The 21,618-nt window shown below is 48.8% G+C and overlaps 1 protein-coding gene, 1 long non-coding RNA gene and 3 other non-coding genes across 5 annotated transcripts in view; 1 reads left to right on the top strand and 4 right to left on the bottom strand.

The window, feature by feature from the left end:
• The window catches only part of Lrrc75a (leucine rich repeat containing 75A), a 44,653-nt gene extending 27,503 nt beyond the window's left edge, over positions 1-17,150 (top strand). Inside the window, 3 exon segments of the mRNA NM_001398992.1 lie at positions 2,367-2,495; positions 12,625-12,740; positions 15,733-17,150. Of these exon segments, the coding sequence (NP_001385921.1) occupies positions 2,367-2,495; positions 12,625-12,740; positions 15,733-16,258 (771 nt within the window). The 3' untranslated portion in view covers positions 16,259-17,150.
• A 71-nt stretch (positions 17,151-17,221) lies between these two features.
• On the bottom strand, positions 17,222-19,146 carry LOC148002909 (uncharacterized). Its single transcript, XR_015631704.1, has 5 exons — positions 19,000-19,146; positions 18,752-18,796; positions 18,213-18,261; positions 17,558-17,619; positions 17,222-17,364 (listed from the first exon to the last, which is right to left on the bottom strand). It is a non-coding gene; the product is annotated as an uncharacterized LOC148002909 (long non-coding RNA).
• Positions 17,434-17,505, bottom strand: Snord65 (small nucleolar RNA, C/D box 65). Its single transcript, XR_015632494.1, has one exon. It is a non-coding gene; the product is annotated as a small nucleolar RNA SNORD65 (small nucleolar RNA).
• Snord49a (small nucleolar RNA, C/D box 49A) lies at positions 18,337-18,408 on the bottom strand. Its single transcript, XR_015632466.1, has one exon. It is a non-coding gene; the product is annotated as a small nucleolar RNA SNORD49 (small nucleolar RNA).
• On the bottom strand, positions 18,880-18,950 carry Snord49b (small nucleolar RNA, C/D box 49B). The gene has a single exon (XR_015632465.1). It is a non-coding gene; the product is annotated as a small nucleolar RNA SNORD49 (small nucleolar RNA).
• Positions 19,147-21,618: the final 2,472 nt, after the last annotated feature.

Below are 21,618 nucleotides of genomic sequence, written 5' to 3'. Positions count from 1 at the left end.
ACCCAGGTGAGGGACAGAGGCTAGCATTAAATCAACAGCCAAAGGGAAGCAGGACAGATGAAAAAAGGAAAACCCTTAGCTGTCCATGGCCTATACGCCCAGTGGTTGGGAAGCCAAGGTGGGAGGGTTGCAAGTTCGAGGCCAGCCTAGGCTGCACCGTAAAAGAGAAAAAGGAAAAGAAAGACCCCATATTCCTCAACTCCTTCCCATAGCCATGAGTCTAGCCTTGAGCCCTGGGAATAACTCCCATGCTTCCCAACCCTATTCTCGGCCTTCCTATCCCCCAAGAAGGGAGCCTTGACCTATAAGCAGAGGTCTGGCTGTGATATTCAATGCTAGCCTAGAGCCCTTTGACCACATGGCCTTCTGATGCTCTTGTAATTGAGGCCTTCCAGCATCCTTATGCCCCAGTCAGAGTGAGGTCTGTCTTCCTCATTCCTAACACAACCTCCTGACCACAGGGCCAACTTGGAGTTCATATGTCAAGGTCCCTGTCCTGTCCCATCCCTGTGTTTTCTGAACAGTTAATGGCTTTTAGTATATTTTCAGATGGGTCTACGGTTCAGAGGTACTGCATGGTATGGTAGGGAAGAAATGAGGAGCCAACAGGGTGGGGAGGGGCTCTGAGGGAGCCATAGAAGCTTTGCCCATGTTGCTTAGTTTGGTTTCGCTCACCGATGGCTGATGCTAAGGTCACTGTCTCCATTTTAGAGAGGGCACAGGCTTGCAGCTGTTGTGTAAATTGCCTGAGGGGCTGCATCGTGCCTGAGGGGCTGCATCGTGCCTGAGGGGTTGAACAACAGAGGACAGAGGGCAAAGCAAGGGTTACAGTTGCTTCAGAAGTCCCTGTGCTCGGCCACACTACATCATGTGTCACTGGATGACAAGCAAACTGAGTGACAGGGACCACAGCACATAGCACTGAGTTTGCCTCTGAGGCTGTTGCCTGCTCAGTGGAAGGCAGAACTCTCCAAACTGGCGCCTAACGGTGGTAGATAGCTCTCTGTGAACTTTCCCACAGGAGATGGAACTTGGTACCCTGACCCCTCCATGTCTGTGGGGGCAGAAGCCCGTTCTTTTCTCTCAGAGGTGTAAGTACCAAAACCCAGGGCCCCTTTCTGAGCTGCATTCATCACTGGCTAGGCTACCCCTAGAACTAGGTGAGGGCTGATCAATCCTTGCAAGACAGAGCTAGAACTGAGGCCTGGGTGTACACACACACGCACGCACGCATGCAGGCACGCACACAGACAATAATGCCAACAGTTTAAGAAGTCAGCCTCCGTCTCTTCATCTGCAGATCCAGAGTAGCAGTGTAGTACCTACCCCACAGCTCGCACCACACCCACCTGCCTCTCATGTGGGATCCAAACTCCACTTGCAAGCATTTTACCTGCTGCGGTATCGCCCCAGTTCCCAATCTCTGGTTTTATGGGCAATATAAAAGTCGGGGTAGAGAACAAAGAGCACAGTCTACTGGGATAGACGGGAAGAAGCTAGGCAAGGTCTATTGTACTTTGGAAATAAAAATGTCCTCTCTGCAGTGTGTAGAGGGGACCTCTCTGGAATGAAGCCATAGCTTACTCGGGAGAAATGGGAGAAGTGCTTTTGCAACCTGCTTCTGCTGTCCCCTCAAATGCCACACTACCCTATATGGGGGAAGTGTTCCCTAAACCCTGCCCCCCCCCAAAAAAAACCTTGTAGCTCCTCAAACCAGTGGAACACCTGCTTTAATGGTTGCTACATCCTAGCCCATTCCACAGTGCTTACTGATGCACCTCCTTCCCCTTCCCTTTGGGTCCACTTGATATACTGAGTTCCTATGGTAACGCGCGCGCGCGCGCGCGCGCGCGCGCGCACACACACACACACACACACACAGGTGCACACCTCTTGCACCTCCCTCTTTACCCTCTGGAGCAAAGGAGCACTGAGCTTGGGCAATCTGAAAAAAAGAACAGTTCCACTACATTCAGAAGAAGAAAATAGAAGTAAAGATCAGTAAACTGTCCTGTCTGGAGGCAAAGCAATGTTTCTGTGTGTTCCAAACTGACTGCCCCATGACACAGGGAACTAAGGCTGGCCACTGCGGCTTCGTCAGAAGGCTGGTTGGGACATTGTTTTGGGGAGAGGTTCACAAACCAGGGCTTGCATGAACGGTGGGAGACTAGGTGTCTGCCGTCTAGGTCTCTTGCACCTCAGCTGGTGACAGAAGAGGCAGGGCTTGCCTTCGTCCCCTAAGGGATGTCCTCTAGACCCTTCCTTGCATGGGCTCTTGGGGGAACTGAGCGGCTGCCAGAGGCTGCAGTCACTCTTCTGGGCGCTCTGGATGGCACTTGACTTCTCAGTGTTCCCTTCTCTTTCAGGACCTGGGCATGGAGTCAACCTCCCTGGATGATGTGCTGTATCGCTACGCCAGCTTCCGGAACCTGGTGGACCCCATCACACATGACCTCATCATCAGTCTGGCACGCTACATCCACTGCCCCAAGCCGGTAGGCAGTTGTGGTCTGAAGCGCCCAAGTCCTGGGGTGTGTGGCGGGCCCCTTGCTGGACAGCACAGACCCGAGCATGGTCGCTAAGGAGTTGGAGTTGTGCTCAGGGGAAAAGATGCTTCCAGGGTGGACCCTATCTGTGGCTGCTTCTGGGACCTCTCTGGCTCCTGGAGCTGCCTAGTGCCAAGATTTAGAGAGGAGGGAGAGTGGCCAGAGTCAACAGAAGACAGGCGAAGGGGCTGAGTGAAGTAGAAGACAGAAAGTAAGAAACTCAGTCATGAGGGTTGGTGGAGCTGGCCGGTGGCAGGAGCCACAGGGAACTAAGTATAGTAGAAGCTGGAACCCTGGGGAACAGGACTAGAAACGTAGAGCCAGCCCTGCAGGTGGCTTACCCCTGCCTTTCTAGGATGGGAAGTGAATTTCCTAAAGGTGATCGGGGTGACAGGTAATAGAGCTGTCAACAGTAAACAATGGGTGAAATATTGCTTTCATGTGCATTTGAGTTGAGGAAAGCAGTTACTGAAGTAGGCTGTGCCCCTCATGAGGTCGTGAGGTCGGCAGAGGTGACAAGGCCCACTCTGCCAACCCGGGGCTAGGCAAGACAGGAAGTGCTAACTGCCTCACCAGGCCCAGGGATACAGTCCTGGCTAGGTGAACCTAGAGCTCTTTAACTTGTCCTTCCCTTCCACCTAGGTGGGGCTGGGGGGCCATATCAGTCTGTGTTACTCAGGGCTGCTACACAAAACACCTCCTCGCCCCGGCCTTCCTGCTCCCAGCCTGAGGGCTTCTAGGCAGAAAATAATTTCTGACATTTGGCTGGAAGTGCAAGGTTGGGGTGTCTGATGGGAGCCCTGTTCTCCATCTCAGATTTCTGCCTTCTCCTGTGCCCTTACGTGGTGGCCGTGCTCTAGACCCCTCTTAGAACAACTCTGATGAAAACTGCACCCTCACAACCCGGCCATCTCCCGAAGGCCCCACCTTGGTGGCTAGGGTTCCAACATTGGGTGGGAGTGAAGCACAAGCCTTCGGTGTTCTGCGTGGTGTCCCTTTCCTATACCACCTGCTTACCAGAGCTTCATTTCCACAACCCCAAATGGGCATCAAAGGCATCTCCCTCTGCTGAGAGCTACGTGAGATTGCTCATGAGAGGCACCTGCATGGGCCCATGGCCGCCTCTGCACAGAAGCTGATGTCGTAGCTGCTTTATGGCACACTTTCTACGGAAAGAGCCGAGCAGTGTCAGGAAGCAACAGCAGGTAAGATATGGTCTCCATAGGCCCAGTCTCAAAACCAGCGAGCTTGCTCTCCGACCAGGATTTCCAAAGCAAGCAGAGTGGGCCCTGTTCGAGGGCCAGCCTCGAGTCTCTAGGGCTCTCCCAGGAGTGGGTGAGAAAGAATCTCCAAACTGGTAAAGGGTAGCAGTGAATAGTTAAGCGCTCTATGCTCCTGCCCAAGAGCTCTGATTCACAAATGAATGGTACACATACGCCAGCTTAATTTTTGATATGCCTTACTAGTTCAGTGGCTGAGCCACTCCTGAACCTCCCCGAGGCTAGCACACACTCCCCTCGGTATTCCCTAGGACGCTTTCCAAATCTATATTTTATCTTTGCTGCCCCAGACCCAAGCGGGCCAGTCCCTGGGGCCTCTTCCCTGACTCTCACATGTCGGCAGGCTCTTAATTCTGATCTCTCTACTTCCCTGTCACAGTGTGGTCTGTCCCACACCCCCCTCATGGCGGAATTCCCTCTTCCTCCCCCCTGCATTTTTTCTTTGTTTCTTTGTTTCTTTTCTTTTTTTTTTTTTTTTAAGATTTACTTATTTTATGCATATGCATATACTGAGTTGTCTTCAGACAGGCCAGAAGAGGGCATCAGATCTCATTACAGATGGTTGTGAGCCACCATGTGGATGCTGAGATTTGAACCTGGGACCTCTGGAAGAACAGTCAGTGCTCTTAACAACTGAGCCATCTCTCCAGCCCAAATTATCCTTTTTTTTACTTGATAGTTACTTTCCCATCTACCCACTAGAATAGAGACTATAAGTCTTTTATCCCAGTACTCGGGAATAGAGCAGAGTCAGATCTCTACAAGTTCAAAGCCAACCTAGTCTACATAGCAAGTTCCAAGCCAGTCAGAGCTACACAGTGAGACCCTGTCTTTAAAAAAAAAAAAGGACTAAGGATTTTCCATCCATCTTGTTCATAGTTATATCTTATAACAGGAAGCAGCATGTCCCGTGTGAATTTGTGTATATGGGCATGTGTGTGTGTGTGCATGCGCACACACATGCATGGGGGCAGTAAGATGTAAGTATGTATCCAAATGCATGCATGCACCTGTGCGCATGTGCTGTGGAGATCAAAGGACAGCCCCAGGTGCCTGCTGTGCCTCAGATGTCTTCTACCTTTTATTTGAAACGAGGTCCCTTAATGGCCTGAAGTATATTAGACTTGCTGCTTCCACCTCCCCTGTCACCACAGCTAGAATTACAGTCAGGTTCCATGACAGTGGTCCTCTGACCGCCCACACAAATGTCCTCACACATATGCACGTACCTAAAAACTAACTTAAAATATATAAAGGAAACCAAAAAGCAAGGATTTGTTCTTAAACAGTCTCCACAGGTTCAGGAATCCAAGGCTGAAAGCCTCGTGTACACTACAGGGTTGGTGGCCAAAGTCCCCAGTTTGTTGCCGTATGGGTGTCTCCGTAGGATTGCTCGAGTGTCCCATATCACCGAGCTAGCCAGGATACCTGTCCTAGAAATCATTCCTGCCCTTTCTGTTCTCTTGATAAATCATGGAGGAGACTACACAAAGAGGGAGGGCGGCCAGGAGCAAAGAACAAGCCGGTCTGGGAGGCTCCCACACACACTGAATGAGAGGATATTGAACTTTTGCTCCTCCTGCCCCTATATCTTTGCCATGTTTCTCCCATTATCTGAGCCCAACTAGAAACAAGGAACAAGAGAAACCAATGATGTACTCTTCAGAGCAGTCCTATGATGAGAGAAGGGTAGAAAATGGACTTGGGGGGCTGGAGAGCTGGCTCAGCGGTTAAGAGCATTGACTGCTATTCCAGAGGTCCTGAGCTCAAATCCCAGCAACCACATGGTGGCTCACAACCACCTGTAATGGGATCCGATGCCCTCTTCTGGTGTGTCTCATACCTACAGTGTACTCATAAATAAAATATATAATTCTAAAAAAAAGAAAGAAAGAAAGAAAATGAACTTGGGGGAGCAGTTGGGTCAGTAAGCAAAGAAAAACAAGCCATCTGTCTAAATGGTTACCTGTTACTTTATTGGGTTCTTCTGTCTACCACCCTTCCAACCTTGATTCTACTCTGATCCCTTCCAACACCCAACACTAGATAGGAGAGAAGGAAGGCTAGAGGGGAAGGGGGTTCTAGACTTCTGTAGGATACTTCCTGCTGATTAGGGGTTTCTTGGGGCAAGTCCAGTCTTTGTCATCAGAATATCTCCAGCTTTTGGTCAAACTGTAAGAGCAACTGGGAGCAACACCTTCCTTGGAGCGTTCCTGCTTCTCTTGGAGCTCTGGCATTTACACCCCCGCCAGAGTCCCTAGAATTAAAACTCTCTAAAGCTGGCAAAGATCACACACCTGCTAGTGCATGAGGCAAACCATAATCACCTGCTGTGAAGCAGCCGCATATCCCATACCTGGGATTGAAACAAAAATATATTCACATTAACATAACTGTTTTTTTATAAGAAACCAAAACTCTTACTACACTATCCAGTGTATAAAGTGGAGCCGTCAGAAACTGATTAATGAATGAGTAGATTTATGAATGAAAGAAGCCTTTGAGTGGAGGACAAGGTTGTCGGAGGCCTAGATGCTGTTATAGAGGTGCTTGCAAAATGAAGGTGGCAGATGGCACCTGACGGTTGAGAGACAGGAAAGGCTGTAGGTTGGCCATGAGTCCTGAGTCTCTTTCCAACAGATCGTGGAGAAGTCCCTCAATCAAGCCCTCCCCCCAGTGCTTGAGGACAGTATCACCGAGGTCTAGAGAGACTGCAGTGCCCCAAATCCTAGCAATTGTGCCAAGCTCCCACCCCTTCCTTTGCCTCCCCTGTCCATTGGTGTGAGCAAGAGTTGCTAGGAGTCTACCCCACAATCCGACAGTGAACCTCGTGCATTGCTAACTGAAACTAGCAGACACCCACACAGTCCAGTGTCTCGTGGATCCAAAGGCAGTTGGGCATTACAGAGGCATGAGAACTACGGAGCAAGCATGCTGTGTAAATCCACCTCCACTCTGCCCCATTATATCCCATTTCCTGTCACCCCACATGGCAGGGAATATGACTACCCATGGCCCCTGTTTACTTGTCAAGGTTCCAGTCCCTGGAAGGTGTCTCATTCTCTAGTCCAGCTTCCAGGAAGAGGCAGACCTGCTGGTGTACTGAGACAGTTTCTGGACCCGCTGCCAGGAGCTTAGGGGGATCTGGTCACACAATGGTAGGTGAGCGGGACCATGGGGAGAAGTAGGAAGTTCCCAAGGAAAGTGCTAGGCCCAGGGCATGCAGACATAAGTAATGGTCAGTGCTTGCTGTCACAGAGACCCCAGGGTTGCACAAGTCGTGGCTGTTTCACACCTGGGAGACAGCTAGGACTCTGACACTAAAACAATTCCCTTCTATGCTGGGTCCTTGCCACCACCAACTGCCACCACCCTATACTCACACACACAAACCTACATACACACTTTCCTCCTATGGGCCAGCTCCACTCAATCCTATTGTCTGCTGGAAGAAGGTTTTGAAGAGCCTGAAAAAAGAAGGAGTTGGGGAAAGGATAAAGGCACCTTGAGTGAATAGGCAGAGGGCCAGGTTTCTAACGAGGGAAGAGAAGTGGGAGTGGTAGGACTGTGTGCATTCATAGGCATCCAAGGGAAGGCATAACGATTTCTAGATGTTCAGTAAGGGCAGGAGGTGTGGCTGGTGTTAGCTGCCATCTGAGGCCACGGTGGATCCCAAGCACAAAAAAACAACAAAAGACCCATGGTGAATTTAGTTCAGGCAAGCAGAGGGGCACTCATCTCTGTGGTGTGCTCTTTACAGTTACTCTCAACTCTAATTGGTGTGCTCAGCTATTGTTCCTGTTTAGCCAATGAGAAGACCGAGATTCTCTCTCTGGTAGCAGGAGCAGCCTCGCCTTGTGCTCCTCTGCCCCCTAGTGGCCGACGCTTTGTACTGCCAGTCCTCTTTATGCCTTTGTTCTCTTAAGAACATTTCGCGGCCTGAGCCTCTCCAGCTTGGACCGCTGAGTGGGAGGGCATGTTCCTAGGTATTCAGAAACCCAGAGAAGTGATTGGAGGAGGAGCCAGAGCAGAGGAGCGCAGTTGTGGGTTTTGGGTCAGCTTCTTCTGGAAACTGGCAACAGTTCTGTCCCAGAGCATCCCAAAACGATGCTAGGCGGTAACTCTGATCCCATCCACTGGCCCTTTTTGTCCTTAAGTCCCCTGAGCTTCTCCGCCGTGGCAGCACAAAGGAATCAGTTTTCCGGCAGTAATAGGAGGAGGAAGAGGTGACTGAGAGGTTGAGGAACAGTCAGGACAAAGTGAGAGAATGGGAGAGAAAACAGACAAAATATCGCGGGTTTCCCTGAGTGGCGTATCTTGAAAGCGGAAGGCTCTTCAAGCAACCAAGGGATCGGCAAGTGGGAAGAGGGACAGAGGAGAGCAGTAGGAGAGAGAATGTGAATACGAGATAATAATATGTGTATGAAAATGTCATAATGAAACCTATTATTTTGTACACTAACTAAAAATAAAGTCAATCCGCTGCCAGAGGACCTGCCTACTCACCACCAGTGTGGGTTTTTAAGGTTCCCTGGGATTCCAAGGTGGGAAATGAACTCTAGATGTGCCTTCTCTATCCCATCCTCACATTTCCATTCTTTGGCTCCAGAGTCAGGTGTCGCCATCACCAGTGCCTACCCCTGCTCCTCACCCCAGCCAAGCCTGTACTGGGAAAGACCCTCAATGTCCACACAGTGACCACCATAGTGTCTTTAGCCACCCTCTTCCAGGTGCTTCACTCACACCTGTCTCAGTGTCTTCTCTGACTACTTGCCCAGTCTTCTATCCACGTCCCTCAACTTATTCCATAGCCAGGGAGTTCAACCAGATCCTGAGGAAGCCCAGCTGCAGGTCCATGGACTTCGAGGTCAGCATGTTCAACAGGAGCCAGTCACTCCCCACCCTGCTTTTCCTCTGGAGCCCCTGTCGATGTGATAAGTCCTGTGACTTAAGGCGGATCAACTTAAGAGAGAAAGGGTTTATTCTGACTCACAATTCAAAGGGATATTCCAGGGGGGGCTGGAGAGATGGCTCAGTGGTTAAGAGCACTGACTGCTCTTCCAGGAGTCCTGAGTTCAAATCCCAGCAACCATATGGTGGCTCACAGTCATCTGTAATGAGATCTGATGATCTCTTCTGGTGTGTCTGAGGACTACCACAGTGTACTTATATCGAATAAATAAATTAATTAATTTTAAAAAAGAAAAGGGACAGTCCGTCATGTGGGGATACCAAGGCGGCAGGAGTGTGAAGTAACTATCACATTACATAACCAGAGACACATGCGTGCCTCTGCTGGGCTGAATAATGCCTCTCCCCACTTAGCTTACATAGCTCCACAGCATGCTCAGCAGCCCATCCCCCACACGATGCCAGATTCTGTCACACTGACAGTTAACAACCCCTGGCTTTCTAGACAATACCTTCCCAATACCTTCATCCACATTCTGCCCACACCTTCTCTGACCTGTATGTGACCTCTGTTGCTTTCAGTCCCTTCTATAGGCATTGGCCCTAGGTCACCCTCTCAACCTCCAGTCCTCCCACTCCATCTAAGACACTCCTAGGATATAACCTCGCCCACCAGTGCTCTCTACCAACTCCCTCGCCACCCCCGGCAATGTGTCCTCTGGCCTGTGTCACTGTATCCACTGTGCGTGACTAGGCTAAGGAAGAATCCAAGTCTGGGAATCTGCTGTCTACTCCAGGGTTTGGTGAGGTTGCCTGGAGTGGACATTCCAGATTGTCAGTCAGGATGAAGCAACCGGGAGCAGCAAGGCTGTGAGGAACTGGAAGGTGTCTTCCAGAGCAGTCCCTTCAGTCTCAGGCCGCCCCAAGGTGCTTAGATGCCTCATGTCTTCAGATCTCCAGTCGCAGGCTTCCTCCTCCCCTGTCCACATCAGAGTTTCTTCTCTTACCATTCTGTCAGCCCCAGCTCCCCAATTCTCAGCTCCCTCCTCTGTATAGTGATGGGCTTAGTGTCTAGCTTAGTGTCTGTGCACTAATCCAGGTAACAGATAGGAAGTTTGGGACAAGTGGTAACATGGAGGTAGCCCCCAGGCCAGCCAGATTCAGATGCTCTCTCTCTCTCTCTCTCTCTCTCTCTCTCTCTCTCTTCCCTCCCCCTCCTTCTCTTCCTCCCTCCCTCCTTCCTTCCTTTCTTTGTTCTTCTGAGACTCTGAGACAGCTCTGGTGCACTTAGGACCCAAACATGTCCAGAGGGAAGATCCGTGTGAGGATGCAGGAGAAAAAACCTTTACAGAAGGCTAGGAGAGGCTGCACCTGGGCCTTCTGACCTCTACAACAGCGAGAACATTAATTTCCACCACTTAAGTCGCTGGACTATACCCTGGGTTAACTGCAGTGGAAAGATTTAATAGAGAGACAACAACTCCATTTCTAGGAGAATTCAGCACAGCCCTGTGTTAGGTCTGAGCTGGGTGGAGAAGTGTGAGTCCCAGCCCAGGAATGGGTGACAAGAATCAGCGTTCAATTATGATGACCATTGGCAGTCTGCCAGTGGAGAAGCAGCCTATGAAATCATTTGGACTTGTGTGGCTGACCTTTGCTACTTTGTGGGTTCTTCTTTTTCTCCCCTTTATCCCCCTCTGGTTTCACCCGTATCGCTAGATAAGAAAGAAGGACAGAGGGGAGAGATAGATTCCTGAATCTAATTCCTTTCCTTTTGATTCTTCTTTGAACGTAACTATTTAAAAAAAAAATAATACAGCCAACCCCCCTTAACAACAAACAACCCCGCCTCTGAAAAGTTCCCAGAATCCCAACGTCACACAATCTCAGAAACTGTCTGCAACCATGCTTCCACTAGAGCACGAGACAAATCTTAGCTACCGCAAAGCAGCCCCATATCCCCACACTTGGGATTAAAACAAAAACATTCTTATAATACTTCTGTGGGTTTTTTTTTTTTTTTAATTCCAGAATTCTCACTGCAGACTTGGGATCAGATTGTGCAATTCCATGTCTTGGTTTTCCGTGTGACCTCTCTGTTCCTTCGGCTCTCACCTGTGAAGGAGGAGGGAGGGCAGCACTGGTCACATGGGCAGGTGTGGAGGATTAACTGAGTCCCTACTACTCAGCTGCTTTGCCTGGAACCCAGAGCACAGTAAGATTGCCATGAATACACTCTGTAGCTGTGAACTCCAGGAATTCAACCAGTCACAGGAAAACCAGGCCTTTAATCCAAGCACTCAGGAGGCAGAGGCAGAAAGATCTCCATGAATTTGAGATCAGCTGGTCATATAGTAACATAATTCCAGTACAACCAGGAGAGACTCTTCCCATAAAAGAATTATGTCAGTCCTGAATGTGGACAGACTTCTACACAGAGAGCCCCTGTCTAAGAAGAGGAGGAGGAGGAGCAAAGAAAAAAGGGAAACAATATATAATTGTTGAAGGGACACAGTTCAGGCCATGGTACTCAGGGTCACAAACTCAAGATGTTGATGAAAGAGGGCTGGAGATGGCTGGAGAGATGGCTCAGTGGTTAAGAGCACTGACTGCTCTTCCAGAGGTCCTGAGTTCAAATCCCAGCAACCACATGGTGTGGTTCACAACCATCTGTAATGAGATCTGATGACCTCTTCTGGTGTGTTTGAAGACAGCTATGGTGTACTTATATATAATAAATAAATCTTTTTAAAAAAAAATTCCAGGGACTAAGCCACTACCCATGGACTGACCCTGGGCTCCAACTGCATAGATAGCAATGAATAGCCTAGTAAGAGCACCAATGGAAGGGGAAGCCCTTGGTCCTGCCAAGGCTGAACCCCCAGTGAACATGATTGTTTGTTGGGGGGAGGGTGGTAATGGGGGGATGGGGAGGGGAACACCCACATAGAAGGGGAGGAGGAGAGGTTAGGGGGATGTTGGCCCGGAAACCGGGAAAGGGAATAACAATTGAAATGTAAATAAGAAATATCCAAGTTAATAAAGATGGAGAAAAAAAAAAAAACAAAAAAACAGAGGGCTGGAGAGACCCCTCAGCAATTAAGAGCACTGGCTGCTCTTGAGAGGACACTGGTTCGATTCCCAGCACCTATATAGTAGCTCACAATCTTCTGTAACTCCAGTTCCAGAGACTGATGCCCCTTCCTGGCCTCTGTATGCACTGTATATTTATAGTACATAGACATACATACAAGGAAAACATCTACACCTGTGAAAAAACTTAAATGCTGATGAAGCAAACAGGTGGTGTAGGTAGACAGATTGCACTGGCCCTCTCAGATTTCTATTTTCTCACTTTGGGGAAAGACATAAGTAAAAATAATATACTTTATTACGTGAAATACAAGAGTCTTTTTCATGACCATAGCCCTGCTCCTTAGTAAGCACTCAAAGATATGTTGTGTGAGTAAAAAGAATGATTGTGGATACTGTGAGTGGGCAGGGGCAGTACAACGTCTTGCTCAACAGACCTGTTCCAGCCAGTCATGGTCAGACCTCCCTCCGTCCAGACTTTTTATATAAAGGTCAGGTTTTCCAATGATAGCAACCAATTCATAAGGCAGATGCCCAGAGAGTAGCTCAGCAGTAGAATGCTTGCTTAGCATGTCTGAAGCCCTGGGTTCGATTCTCAGCACATAGGACTCACACATGCACACGTGCGTGCATGCACACACAGATAGCTTGCACCTGCTACTCACCGGGAGCAGCTGAGCAGTCCTGTCTTGTGCTGAGCTCCCAGAGAGCCAGCGAGTCTGGAGTGAGGTTCAGGGGACCTCCAAGTCCTCCATGGAGACCTCACAGTCCTGTGCCTGTGGTTGTCTCTACAGGAAGGTGATGCAATGGGTGCCATGGAGAAGCTGTGCCGGCAGCTGACTTACCACCTTAGCCCTCATTCACAGTGGAGGAGACACCGAGGGCTGGTGAAGAGGAAGCCACAGGCCTGGTGAGTGGCAGTTCCCGTAGGCTGCCCTGCCCCAACCCTGCTGACCCTTCCAGGGGCACTGGGCTGAGGGAAGGGCCAGAGGTTGTGTCAATAAACCCAGCTTACAGGAGGTAAGATCATGCTGGATTTAAGAACCAAGAAAGTAACTTGGTCATTCTAAGTACATGAGAGATGGTGAAAGGGCATCCCCAGGGTGGGAGCTGGGAGGTATGGCCCCCAGATGGGCAGGTGGGAATGCGACACATGGAATTTCTAGTTCCTGGTGTTCCTAGTACTCTGGGATGGAAGCCAGGCATGATGGTGTACCTCTGTAATCCTATACTTTGGAAGCTAAGGCAAGAACCTTGTCTCAAGTGTGGCCATCAAAATCCACTTCCAGAAAGTTCTCTGGGATTATTTCCTTCCGGGGGATCCGGAGTCTAGCCTTGTCTGAGCCATACATCAGTGAAGACCCTCCAGAGTTTTATAGTCCCTAAAGACAAGAGGCTTGAGACACAATATACACACAGTACTTATGTGTATTGCTTCTCCTGGTAGGAAGCAAGCGAACCCGGGCTGAGTCAGACTTCCTGAAAGGGGGAACACCTCAGTCATCAAGACAGTTCCCCCATAGACATATCCATAAGTCAATCTGAACTGGACAATTATTGAGGCTTTCTTCCCGAGTGAGTCTAGATTGTTCCAAGTTGACAGTTAAAACTAAGCCTCGGGGTTGGGGATTTAGCTCAGTGGTAGAGCGCTTGCCTAGGAAGCGCAAGGCCCTGGGTTCGGTCCCCAGCTCCGAAAAAAAGAACCAAAAAAAAAAAAAAAAAAAACTAAGCCTCATGGGGCTGGAGAGATGGCTCAGCAGTTTAAGGTACTGGCTGCTCTTGCAAGTGACTGGGGTTCAGATTCTCTGGCACCCACATGAAGGTTCACAACTCCAGAGATCTAACCCTGTTCTGGCCTCCTCCAGCAACAGACAGGCACATAGTGCACAGATAATTAGGTGTCTATATAGTGATGTATGCACGTGAGTGCAGGTGCCCTCTGAGTCTAGAACAGCAGTCATGATCATAGCAGCAGCAAAATTAGTTATGAAGTAGCAATGAAATTTTAGGGTTGGGGCGGTCACCAACATGAGGCACTGTATTAAAGGATTGCACTGATATGGAGGTGTCAGATCCCCCTGAAGCTAGAGTTGCAAACTGTTGTGAGCTGCCTGACATGGATACTGGGACCAAACTCAGAGTCTCTGCAAGAGCATTATGTGTTCTTAACTGCTAAGCTAACTCTCCAGTTCTCCCTCTCTATTATTGCTTTGGTTTTGTTGTTGTTGTTGTCTTGGGGGTTGGGGGGGTTTGGGGAAAAGGGTAGGGTTTTTTTTGTTTTGTTTTGTTTTGTTTTTTGAGACAGAGTCTCACTGTGTAGCACTGGCTGTCCTCAAACTCATGAAGTAGACCAGGCTGGCCTTGAACTCAGAGACCCATTTGCCTTCCAAGAGCTAAAATTAAACATCTACCACTACTCTGAGCTTTAGGGTTTTTGTTAGTTTTTGTTTATTTGTTTGAGACAAGGTCTTTGCTATGTAGCCTTGGCTGACCTGTAACTCACTATGCAAACCAGACAGGCCTCGAATTCATAAGAGATCCATCTGCCTCTGCCTCCCCAGTGCCGAGATCATAGCCGTGCACCACCATGCCCTGCTTTTTGAGATTTTGTTTTCTTAGATGCACTATGTAAGTCAGGTTAGCTTTAACATCACAATGCCCCTGCCTCTGCTTCTTTCCAAGTGCTAGGATTGCAGGTATGAGCTGCCATGGCCAGCTAGGTCTCCAGTCTGCCAGTGCCCACATGCAGGTTCAATCTGTTCTCCATTTGGGAACTGTTTTTTTTTTTTTAATTTATTTATTCACTTATTATATATAAGTACACTGTAGCTGTCTTCAGATACACCAGAAGAGGGAATTGGATCTGTTTACAGATGATTGTGAGCCACCATGTGGTTGCTGGGAATTGAACTCAGGACCTCTGAAAGAGCAGTCGGGTGCTCTTAACCGCAGAGCCATCTCTCCAGCCCCGGGAACTGTTTCTTTCAACCTGCTCATTCCTCTCAGATGGCTTCTCCTCGTACTTGAATGGAATTAAGACAGGCACCGACTGCTGTGACCAACCCCTGCCTCCAGTGACTGTGACTTTTAAGCATAAACACACTCTTGCAGCAAGTTTAGCTGCAAGAGACTCAGAGCTTGCTTACAACTCAGAGAATGAGAGTGCGAAACTCCAATGGGAGTGGAGGTTGGGGACACACCTATCACCAGACCAAATGGTCTGGGCTCCAGAATAAGGCAAGGGGCAGCCAATGGCAGGGAGAGGAAGGAGCTGAAAGCATCAAGCATCGAGCCTCCAGCAGCTGTGTGGCTCCGGAAGCCCTCTCACCAGCCTGCTGTCTTCAACTCTTGGAGGTGGACCAGATTGTAGAAGCTCAGCCCAAGTGATTAACAAGAACAGCAACAAGAACAAGAACAGCTCCTATAGGGAGCATTGCTGTATCTTTGTGCTTAGTGTTCCTCATATCCTATGATGATGGTAGCTCCATTTTTTTTTTAAGACAAGCACAGACCGTAATTAACTAGCTAGAGAGTACAGGGTAGGAAACTGCAGGCATCATATAAAAGCATAGGCTTAGGGGTTGGGGATTTAGCTCAGTGGTAGAGCACTCAAGGCCCTCCCTGGGTTCGGTCCCCAGCTCCGAGAAAAAAAAAAAAAGCATAGACTTGAAGAGCTACTAGAATGGCAGCCTCAAACCCCCAGCTCTGTCCACTCTGCTCAACCTGAAGCAGCTACTTGGGGATTTGCAACAAAACAGGACTCCCCTGGTCTCTGCATCCTGAGAGGGAATAGAAGAAATGAGGTCTCAGGTCACAGTTAAGCAGCTCTGTGCTGATAGTCACTATTGCCCCCAGGAAAGGCCTACCCGGCTTGCTTAACCTGTTCATTCCTTTTCTTTCAGCCTTAAGGCCCTCCTTTCTGGGAATCCTCCAGACAACATGGTGGATCTGTCAGGCATTCCACTGACTTCACGGGACCTGGAACGGGTGACCAGCTATCTTCAGCGCTGCGGAGAACAGGTGGACAGTGTGGAGCTGGGCTTCACGGGCCTGACAGATGACATGGTCCTGCAGCTACTGCCAGCACTCAGTACCCTGCCTCGTCTCACCACACTAGCCCTCAATGGCAACCGACTGACCCGGGCTCTGCTGAGGGACCTCACTGACACCCTGAAGGACCCCAGCAAGTTCCCCAATGTCACATGGATTGACCTGGGCAACAATGTGGACATCTTCTCACTACCCCAGCCCTTCCTGCTAAGCCTTCGGAAGCGCTCTCCAAAACAGGGCCACCTACCAACCATCCTAGAGCTAGGTGAGGGGCCAGGTACTGGGGAAGAAGCCAGGGAAAGTCAGCAGGACCCTATAGGGAGCCCTGTGACACCTGCCAGGGGCCATGAGAGTCAAGAGACTGTGATTCAGACATGATATGGAAAAAGGGGTTCTAAGCAGGAAATCCTGGATGGCTAAGGCAGGTTAGGGGTCCCTTCTATCAGGAGAACACCTGACAAGCCTACCCAGCTCTCACCAGGATGAAATCAGAGTACTAACCGTTTGTCCTCAAACCCAACTCCCAGTACTTGCTCAAGGGGTTCTGATGTTTCCATTCAGCTGTCCTAGAACAGTGAGTGCATCTGGACCAAAAGTTATCAGGCCCACTTACAATTAAGGCAGGTAACATAGGAACCTATTCCAAGACTCTTGGAACGTCTACTTTCCTATTCCCAGGGCCTTCTTGAAGGTAGTGTTTCAGGATACCAAGTGTGGAAAGCCCAGTTCAAGCTGTAGTGGCAATCTTACTGTGTAGGGCTATACCTTGCCTGGTTTCCTTACCCATCAACCAGTACAACTTTTCTACCAGCTGTTTCAGGCCCTTCTCCCATAATCTAGTCCTCCCTGTATTGGCTTTTCAAACTTATTTACCAAGGCTCCAGACCAGTTAAGTCCTAGTTAGCAAAGAGGGAGAACTGGGGGTTCCTAGCACTCAAACACTCCTAGTCCCTAACAGTGAGCAACTGCTCATCCACTTAAACCCATGAACTATTATCAATATCTGAACTCAGTTACGGGAAAGCACAGCCTTACAGGCCAGGTTAGCAAACTAGTTTATAGGATCTGGACAAGATGGTGTCTTGGCATGGTACTGCACAAATGCAGCCAAGGACAGGAATTGAGTGTGGGTGCCTTACATGCTTTGGAACCTTTAAGTCTTGGGTTGTGAGAACAGCCTAGACTGACTAGAAGTTTACAATGCTAAAGCTGGACTGTTTAACACCTGACACTCGACTTTACTCTGCAAATACATGTTTTTAAGGACCAAGACCAAAGACTACGCTTCATTACATGTAGTGCTCTTTACAGCTTAAAAGAACTCACCCAACACACTGGCAATCAGTCTTATAAACAAAACTTTATTAAATGGTACAGAAGATCCTGTGGGAGACAGGACCACCAACCGTGCCTGTCCAGAACAAAAGTTGGCTGACCCACACCTTGCTTTTGGGGTGATGGCTGGAGACTCCTGGGAATGTAGCCTGCAAAAACAACTCAATTTCAGAATCACTCCTACATGGACTAATAGCATTCTCAACATTTAGAGATATCTTCAGAAAACCATAGGCTCACCACTAGCAATCTGCCGGTAATTCCAGCTATTTAAGGTGATATCATCATTTGATATCTTTGTTTCAGAGTAATGACAGCTAATCACTGTACAGACCAACTCACCTCAGCTGCTGTCAACACCATCTGCAGTCCCCCAGTGCGTTCTCAAACTTGAAAGGGACACCCTAAGACAGATTGCAGAAACAGGACATTATTTCTAATGGCAGCCTCTCAAAAGTCTGGTTTTCCTAGTGTTTCTCTTGGATTTCTCTTTGTAGCCCTGGCTCACTACTGTAAACCAGGTTTGGCCTAAACTCTGCCTGCCTCTTCTTCCCAAGAAACCCACAGTTCTTAGCACATCCTAGACCTTACAAGGAGATTTCCCAAGTTACTAAAAGACAATTGGAACGAGCCAGTGAGTTGGTGCTGGCCAAACCAGCCCATGTGGGCTCAATTGTAAGAACACATTAAGTTTTAAGACCCAAGTTAATGGACTGGAAGGTTTATGAGCTCTTCCACAAGACCTGGTTTGGTTCCCAAGACTCATAGTGGCTCACAACCACCAAAGTCCAGTATCTTTTCCAGCACCCACAAAAACGAAATGGCCCTGGAGTTCAGAGCTATGCACTCTACCTTGCCTTACTTAACCCCTTCTCCCCATCAACTACAACCAGTACTGAGTACAGGTAGGTAAGATTGATTGGTGCTCATACATTAATACTAGCTCAAATCAGGGCAACATGTCTGAACCAACTAAAATCCCACGTTGAAAGCTTACCTCATGGGAGGCCATGGCTGCTGGCAATCTTCCACCCTAACTTCCCAACCTAGAAAGCACAGCAGTTGTTAAAGTCCAGACCAAGTTAATCCTAAACACCAGCCACTAGCGTGGGCTTGACCGCAGTCAGTCGGGGAGAAGTTATCGTCAGTTATCGACTCTGACGGCACTTCCTACTGGTGTCCTCATCACAGCAGTCAAGCTTTCCACTGTCCCACTCCAACTGGTAGGTCAGTTAAGTGGAAGCCCTTCTTAAATTATGCACATGTCCACGTGGGTGGGGAAGTGTGAATGAAGTCTCCCTTGGCCAGAACATGTTGGAGTCCCTGGAGCTAGACCCTCTTGGCTATGAACCCCATCTGATACAAAATAAAATGCCTCTTAACAGCTGAGCCACCTCCAGCCCCAGGAGAAGCGTAGCTAGGAATACTTCTGCATAAAACAGGAGTTCAAGTGCAACCCTTATTTTAGGGCTGTCCCTGGAACGTACTATACAGTAGCACAACTTAAGCCACTTCGATGGTTCCAGAAACTCTTACCTCATGGTGGGATAGTGCTCCTATTCCACGATGTCAACGTCCTGTCTGAAAGGTTAGGAAAAATAAGAATCAAGAGACAATTCTAACACTCATGTTCAGCACTGGGTCGCCAAGGATTGAACGACTGCAGTCAGCTAAATAGGGATGTCGTCAGTTGTCGTTTCGGACGGCACTTCCTATTTCTAGTTTCATCAGTGCAGTCGATACCCGCCCACGAGCGGCGCCCCGTGATGGAGACCTCGACTTACCAGGCTCCCCTAGATCTGCGCAGCGCCCAGGGCGGTGCTGGGAGACCGGGCCCGGGCTCAGCATGGCTGCGGCCCGCCGAGTGCAGGCCATGGCGAAAGTACCAGCTACAGGAAGATGAGGAACATGATCCCATGATGGCCGCAGAGAAAGAGCAACGCGTGAGCGTCCTATTCTTAAGGGCTTGGAACAGACCACTCCTCACACGAGAGGGGGGAAAAGGCTCACGGGAACTTCCAGCGCACCTAAGCAGGCCCGCCTCTCTACCCAGGTCTCCCCCGTTCTGTTGAGCGAGTGGTCTCCACCGCCCCGGGAATTCTGGGTAGCAAAGAGTGCAGTGAATTCCAGTGCGCCTGCGTGGTGGTTTAATCGCGGAATCGGCCCCTTTTCAGCGGTTTTCCGTTTGTGAATTCACAGTCCTTTGTAAACGCGTGTAGTTTGTAAACGTGTAATCAGACCTGACAGTGCAGGCCTATAATCGTAATCGATTAGGGACCCTGAGGCAGGAATTCGAGTTCAGCCTGGGCAATTTAGCCCCTTTCTCTAATAAATTTTAAAATAAACGAAATATAGCGGGCCAGTATAATCTAGCTGGGTGGTGGAGAGCCTGCTGTGTAAACATGCATTTAATCCTCAGGACCAGGGAGTGGAGGGTAAAACATTGGCTTATCGAGCTAACATACCCGAAACCGCTTTCAAAGACAATAAGCAACAGTAGCGGGTGCAAAGTGTAGTGGTTGGGTCCGTCTGCACCCCGTTACCGTTTTAACAACCACGGAACTACTCAAGACCCTCTGCAGACGGCCGTCATCACATTCCTTAGTGAAATATAGAATCAAGAAGAGCTCGATCCATTTCCATTACCCCCTACTCTTTCCACTTCTGACTGGAGAGACTTGCATCGGGCTTATCTCGTGGTTAATAGAAAACTGCTGGTGCTATCTATCCCTTCAGTATATGAGCATGTTTGGGTTTCTCTTAGGGGTTGGGAATGCAGTGTTTTTCTAGCAAACATGAAGTTCTGAGCTCCATCCCCAGCACTTCATAAACCGGGTGTTATGGCAAACTCCCAAGCTCTGGGTATGTGGAGACAGAATCAGAAGTTCAAGGTCATCTTCAATTATGAGGTCAGCCTGGGACACGTAAACCTGTATGTAATCCTAGCACTCAGAAGACTATAGTAGGCTTCTTGAGAGTTCAAGACCAACGGGCCTACAGAATGAAATCCTGTCTCAAAACCTCAATGGAAAGTCTGTTGAGCTAAGTACATACTACCTGCTGGGTTCTACCCAGCAACACACCCCTGCTTGCATGCACTTTGTATGCAAATGAACTGAGGAGGCAACTCATTTTGACAGAACTATAAAGGTGATCATGAGACTGCAACCTAGGTGCTCCAAGGAATAAACAGGATTTTAATGCAGGGAGGGAAGTCCAGGCCAAAGCATTCTTAAAGTGAATGAGATAGTTTCTTTCTGAACCAAATATGCTTGACCATGGTCAGGAACACAGATTCATGTTTCCCCAAATACTATGTTCCACATTGGAAGTGTCTTTGTTTTATTTTGGTTTTGTTGTTGCTGTTTTCGAGACAGGGTCTCTCTGTGTAGCACTGGCTGTCCCGGAACTTGATCGGTAGACCAGGCTGACCTCCAACCCGGGAGAGCTGCCTGCCTCTGCCTCTGAGTGCTGGGATTACAGGTATGTGCCTGGTTTGTTACACAGCAAGGAAAGTCATTTGGTGGGGACCTCAATTGGCAAGTTTCAGTAAAGAGGGGCACTCTGTTGTGGGTTTCAGGTGCTACCCAGTGACATTTTTAGCTTTGGATTTGTGGAAACTAGTGGTCTGTTAAGAATAGTAGTGTAAGGTTTTCGTAGTCACAAGGATGTTAACTAGGGAGCAAGGGATATGGATGGCTTCAAAGGGACTAAAAGTAGCCCTAGATAATTTAGCCCTGGCTTGAAAGCTAATTTCAAACTTGAGTCATTTGGCCTTGAATCTTTAATTGAGGTGCAGCTCTCCCTTGCTCTCCCCCTTCTGGGAGTTTCAAGTCCCAGAAACATCTAGCAAACGCCAAGTCAAAGAGTCAAATATGAGGGTCTTCAGGCTTCGTGAATAATTAAGAAAAAATACTAAGGGCTTTTCATCAAACTCCCCTGAAAGCAAAAGTGTACAGGGTGGAGTGAGTCTGGAATTCATGGGCAAAAAAAAAAAAAAAAAGCACAAGTCTGAGGATAATGCTCTCAGGCCCAGAGAGTCCAGAGGTGGACTTGCTTGTCTTAGGTTAAGAAGGTCCTCTGGCTTTCCTGCAAAGAGTGGTAAAGAAGAGGAGACTGTGATCCAAGAGGTGGGACAGTGGCTTCATTTGCCTTGTGGAAGAGGACTGGAGTAGACTGAGGTGTGACTGACTGGTGAGGGTTCCTAAGAAGACTAGCCCCTGACCCAGGTTGGCTCTTAGAGACACATGCAAATACTACTAGAGGCAAAGTTCCAGTAACTCTTTTTTTTTTTTTTCTTTTTTTCGGAGCTGGGGACCGAACCCAGGGCCTTGCGCTTCCTAGGCAAGCGCTCTACCACTGAGCTAAATCCCCAACCCCCCGTAACTCTTTTAAATAATACT

Source organism: Rattus norvegicus, chromosome 10 (genome assembly GCF_021556685.1).
Source record: "Rattus norvegicus strain SHRSP/BbbUtx chromosome 10, alternate assembly SHRSP_T2T, whole genome shotgun sequence".
NCBI lineage: Eukaryota > Metazoa > Chordata > Mammalia > Rodentia > Muridae > Rattus > Rattus norvegicus.
This window is presented reverse-complemented; position numbering and strand designations above follow the sequence as displayed.